At 45.8% G+C, this 6,022-nt stretch overlaps 1 protein-coding gene across 1 annotated transcript; it reads right to left on the bottom strand.

Moving 5' to 3' along the window:
* Positions 1–2,797: 2,797 nt before the first annotated feature.
* Positions 2,798–3,416, bottom strand: LOC147718417 (peptidyl-prolyl cis-trans isomerase A-like). The gene is given in 2 exon segments (XM_086918349.1): positions 2,798–3,135; positions 3,138–3,416. Coding segments are annotated over 2 exon segments (369 nt in total). The 5' UTR covers positions 3,388–3,416; the 3' UTR covers positions 2,798–3,016.
* Between the last annotated feature and the right edge of the window lie 2,606 nt (positions 3,417–6,022).

The raw sequence follows: 6,022 nt of genomic DNA, 5'->3' as shown, positions 1-6,022 counted from the left end.
ACAGAAAGGGAAACAACAAAGACATAAAATACATGAGGTGGGAGCTTCCAAAACACTCATAGCACAAAAACAAAATCTACTCAGAATCACGAAACACACCATGAAGAAGAACAATCGAGGGAGAGACTGCTTAGGAAGAGAGTAACATATAGCAATGGAGAAGAAGAAAAGAAAACAGGAAAAAGAAAATAAAAAAGAAATAAGGAAAGAGGAAGGAAAAAGAACAAAGAGAAGAGAGAAAGGAGTAAACAGATCAAGGCACAGGAGCCTGATCGGAGAAGAAGGGTACAACCAAAACATCTGAGGCAAGGATACACCAGATAGGGGACATATCTCCACAAGCTACCGACAAAAAAGGACATACACAGAAAAAGAGGAAAGAATGTAAGAGCGAAACCTCAAGAACAAGAACAAAGACTAAAAGACAGAATCAAAGGAAGTGAAAATGAAGAGGAGAAGAACTACAGTGAAGAGGAGAAGAGCTACAGTGAAGAATCCAACGAAAAGTAACACTAATTAGCAGTGTCCATATTTGAAGGAGTGATACTCTGTAGGTAAGCATGAAGCTTTTGAGGATCATCAAATGAGCGGGTGCGACCATTGTGCGTGATCTTGCAAAAACAAGGATGCAGGATCCCATATTGAATGTTTAGCTGTCTCATAAGAGGCCGGAGATTCAAGAATTCCTTTTGTCGGGCATTCGTCGCAGTCGAGAGATCTTGTGAGATAAAGATGTTATTTCTAGACCATTGGAGACGTTGTTTAAGCCTGGCGGCCTTGTGGACAGACATTAACTCCGTGAATTCTAGAAAAAGCATAATAATGCCACGAGGCTTGTTGGAGTTAGAGTTTATACGGCCCAGGCGGTGAGCCCTCTGAATATTAAGAGGGTGTGACGCAGGTTGAAGATCCAAAAGAGCCTGTAAAAATTTACGTAAGAAAGACACCATGTCTGGACCTTCCACATTTTCCGGAATACCATAGACACGTAGATTGTTCCTACGGTTACGATTTTCCAAATCCTCCGTGTGCAACTTGAGTTTGTGGATCTCTTGCTCTAATAATGGGATTTTAGCTGAGGCATCTTGAATATCGCTAACCCTTTGCTCCAAATTTAAGACTTTGTCCTCCATAAGAACTCAGCGGTCTTCAATCTGTTTAAGCCTTTCATTAGTGGCGGTCATGAACAGTTGGAGACCTCGACCCTCCTCAAGGATGGAGTCCAGTACAGGGCTTGAGGAAGACTTAATGGGAGAAGGTGGGTCATTTTTAGGCCGTTTAGGTTTGGTACCAGTTTGAGACAATTTGGGGATAGAGGAGTCATTAGCCATGTTGATAACGTGAAGGGGAGCCAAAAAGCGCTGCAAAGGCTAGACAAATAAGGTGGACACTGCACAGAACAGCACGTGCCAATAATCTCAAACAAATGTTGCATTAGTGCACTAATATAAATTATCTGCCTCCATAAGATGCACCTATAAGGTTCAGCACATGTATGGTGTTATCCAGTAAGGCCAAACATAATTTGCATAGACACAGGGAGAAGCAAACTGTCACTTTGATTCCGGTACTTCTAAAATGGCGGCAACCTTTCCTGTCACAGCAGTCATTTAGGACGTTGAAAACTGAATGAAGGACAGAATTTAGCTAAGTACATGCACTAAAATGTCATAATAGCAACAAGAAAGGCAGCACGATGATTCATTGCCGAGTTTAGACAATTCCGGTAAAGCAGCAGATTCAAAGCGGTGAATAAACACAAACGCGGGCTCAGCGGCCAAAATGGCGGCCGCCCGCGTCTCAGGAATGGCAAAAGTTACCACCGTTCACCAAAGTCTCCCCGTTGAAGGAAATCATCTCTCAACAGCATCTTCAGGGTCACTGAACCTTCCGCCGACCCTGCAGCCGTTTCAACCGTCTGAAAAATGGGAAAATCTGCTCTCACGGCATCCGCGGGTCGAGTCCGTAGCGGAGCTCATAAAGAAGCCATCCTCACCAGCTGGCGCGTAAGCCACGCCCCCCCCCCAGTGAGTGTTGACACCATTTATACTTAAATTAACCTCAGGGTAGGCTTCCACAGTGCTTTTTAGCCTTGACTTTGTTCTCCCCTTATTTATTCGTCCACAGATCCCGTGTATTTTGAATTCTTTAATCCTGCATGCTAACAATTATTATATACTTTCTTACTTGGCTCCCCTGAGTACCCCCTTTCCGTTCTATCTTTCCTTTTTTCCTTTCAGGTGCACTTTCACCATTACATGTTCAGTCTGATTTTAGAAGGGTGTTTATTGTTTGACGGTCGGACCCTAAATGTTGATCAAGACATGATTGTTTGTTCTATCTTTATCCAGTGCAGCCTGATTGTGGTGCTTATGTACACACTCTGATTATTTTTTATTCTAGGTGCAGGATTATTAGACATGTTTACAATTTTTTACAGATTGGTACCCATTCCATTACGTTGGTTGTTTAAACTTCTTGAAAAGCTCACAGAGGTCCAGAAAGTGCAACACCAATGTGTCCCCCCACCCTTTTTTTTTACAGGTCACTTAAATCGAATGTCCCTTCATTTACAATATTATTTTAGGATTTTAGAGGTCTGCTAGATGTTTAAACTTCTCAGTATCATGGTATGAATGCTCTTTGTAACTGTAACTCGAATTTTCATTGTTTCTCCTCATGTCAGCACCCACTCACATATCACCCACGTGTCGCTGCCTCCCATTAAATAGAATCATCATTTCTAATGTCTCCAGTACTCTATACTATTGCTACCTAATTTTGATTTTCTTGAGAATTTCTCTTTTTTTTTTTTCAACTGTTTAATCTCTTTATTTTCATGTAATTCTGCAGGCTACATTGACGTTCGGAAAGGGTATGAGGGGGGAAAGCCAGAGAAATCCAACAGATGCAGTTCATTAGAGCGCACAAGTAAGACTGAAAACCAAACCAAGGGGCATGGGTGGTCTTCTCACCAGCTACACAAGGAATGATCGGAGGTAAGCCAGGAAATAAACTACAGCATCCCGCAGTCAGCAATCACTATCTTTTTCGACGTCTTCCCGGAGCTTGAGCCAAACTTCTCCATTGCGCATACAACATCCATGCCTTTTATGACGGAGCCAAATACGACTGCTTGCCATCCAATCACGTGGTCTTGGCAGTGCATATGAAGAACTGAGAACCGTTCATGTTGGGCCCAGCATTAGCCATGGACAGAATTCCAGAGCCAGTATGTTTGAGTGTGAAGTTCTCGTCGGCAAACTTGGCACCATAGATTGATTTTCCACCGGTTCCATTGTAGTTCGTGAAGTCACCACCCTGACACATGAACTCGGGAATGATTCTGTGGAAGCACGATCCCTTGAAACCAAACCCTTTTTCCATTGTGCACAGGGCTCTGAAGTTCTCGGCTGTCTCTTCTTACTTTTCCTACTTCCCTTCCCCCTTTTTTATCCCCTTGATCCCCCTTGTCTTTGCACTTGTCCATTTTTTACAGAGATAGTTTCTAAACGATTTTCTCACACGCACTACGAGTACTGTCCTGCTGCTAATGTGTTGTCATACATATGTTGTTCTTTTGAAAATACTTATAGGGTTTCCACTCACCTGGAGGGGTTTTTCTCACCACATTTCATGTAGTTTTTTGGGCTAAGATTACTTTCACTATTTGTACCATATACTGTACCATGTCTTTTGTTCGTACCGCCCCCAGCCCTGAAGAGTCAAGGGTTACTACCCGATTGACGAAACATGTGTCGGCTGGTTTCTTCTTGGGATCTCCTCTTGAAGGAGGACCACAATCACATCGAACAAAAATTTTTCATCAACTTCTTTCTTGTCGATCTTGTTTTCTTATTCCTGCTATTTATTTTTTAAACTGAATAATTGCTCAATACATGTGTTTTGAAATAATTAACTTGACGTGTGTTCAGGACTTTGCGCTTGCATCCGTTCACAGGTAAGTTATCAACTGAGGGAGTTAAGGTTCTGGGGTTAGACTCAGGAGTCCCCCAGGGTCATTGATGCACTCTTGTTACACCTTCAGAGGCACTAGGGCGGGTGGGTGCAGAGTGTTAAGACCCAATGTTATCCAATGGGGATAGGAAGCCTCCGGTTGGTGGCTGCTGGCAAGCAGGCCACTGGGTTGTGGGAGCAAATCTCCTAGGGTTTAGGTCTGGGCAAATGGGGAAACAAAGTGGTACAAAAGGTGCACCCTCAGCTGCACTGAGGCGGCCGGATGCATAGTGCTGTTTCGACGTCGGGCGCCCTGTTGTTTCGGTGGAGAACCTCGGGTTTGCAAAAGCCCTGCAGGCAGGGAGACAAAGGACTTCTGGGTGCGACCACCACTTTGAGATGTAAGTTGGGAAGTTAGGAGTTGGTTAGGCACCGTCGGTTTGGTCACACAAAGCCGTGGGGCATCGGGTATAGGGGTGCCTTTTGGGGTCGGATCTTCTTACTAGCTCCTAATGGCGGTTAGGGGGGCCTTCTGGAATTAGACTGCAGGCGCGGGCTGGAGGCTTGGGGCAGGTCAGGGGTCACCGGATCTCAGTTCAGGATTGCCAGGGTGACCTCCTCAAGGTTTTTTTCCACTCGAGCTCGGGCCGGGTTTGGCGGGTGCAGAGTGGGCTGGATTTGCGGTCTCTTGCTGCTACCAGAGGTTGCAGTTGAACAAATCCATTGTTCACGGGAGAAGCAGTCTTTGGAAGTGAAAGCAGGCAGGTCCTTTGGGGTCTTTGAGGTTGCTTGCTGCAGGACTTACTGGGATTTCGCAGGAGCAAGTGCGAGGGGAGACAGGCCTGTAAGGCTGGGGCCAAGTCAGTGGGCGTCTTTCTCTTGTTTGCTGGCTGCACAGCTGCTCGGTCCTTCTTCTTTTCTTCTTGTCGGTTCTGGATCTGTGGAAGCAAGGCTCCGGGTGCTCCCTAAATACTAGATTTAGGGGTGTTACAGGTAAGGTAGAGGGCAGGGACCAATGGGTCCCTTCCCTGGGGTGGGTACACCCCCTATTCTGCCACTCTCCAGTGGGTGGAGGGCAGGAGCCTGTCCCTGGTTGGCTGGGTCCCCCTATCCTGAAGATGGCGGCGACTCGAGGTTGTGTTTCACCTCACCTCCCCCACCTGAGGGGTGGAGTTGGCAGAGGTGGACACACCTCTCTTCCTCACTTGTTTCTCCCGCCGGTTTTCCCACCCAAAGTGGGGGGGTAGAACCAGTGGGGACCAGTTGCTGAGAGCAGCAAGTGGTCTGGGGAAGCTCACAAAGGTGGCATGCCTTTGAAGCTTCCCCTTCGTGGACCCTTCCCATCCTGGGGGAGGAGGTTTGGCACCTCGCCCCGGGATGTGCATTGTTTCAGGTCCCCGAGAGCAGCAGGCTCTCGACTAGGGGGTCCTGAAACATGTCTGTTGGTGGCAACCCAAGCAGCCACTCAATCGGACACTAGAGGTGGGTTCATTTTCAGGGGGCATCTCTGAGATGCCCTCTTTGTGCATTTTTCATTAAATTCCACACTGGCATCATTGTGGGTTTAATGTGCTGAGAAGTTAGATACCAAACTTCTCAGTTTTCAGTGTAGCCATTATGGTGCTGTGGAGTTCGTAATGACAAACTCCCAGCACCATACACTCTTAATGGCAGTACTGCACTTACAGGGGCAGATTTATGATAACTGGCGCATCCCCAGGGATGCGCCAGTTATTTTGCACCGCTGCTCCTCCACCCATGGTGCGTCGCATTTACAATGGGTCATTCGTACTGCATTTAAACTTATCGTCCTGATGATGGTCTTTGGATAAAACTTTTGAGACCGAAACGTCGACACACCAGTCTATGTCTACACCCTGCATCTGACTTTCTGTTTATTTTACAAGGAGTCAATTTCTATTTGATTTACAGACTGGACTGATTTTCTTATGTATTGATGGTTTGATTTTGTCGTTTCCTTATACTTAAGATTTTTTGCAACTATTTTGATCATGAACCCTTGCAAAATTTGAATTTGATTTGAAGATACAAATAATAAGTTTCT

This window comes from Lissotriton vulgaris, chromosome 4_1 (genome assembly GCF_964263255.1).
Source record: "Lissotriton vulgaris chromosome 4_1, aLisVul1.2, whole genome shotgun sequence".
NCBI lineage: Eukaryota > Metazoa > Chordata > Amphibia > Caudata > Salamandridae > Lissotriton > Lissotriton vulgaris.
The sequence above is the reverse complement of the archived record's forward strand: the minus strand, read 5'-3'. Positions and strand labels throughout refer to the sequence as shown.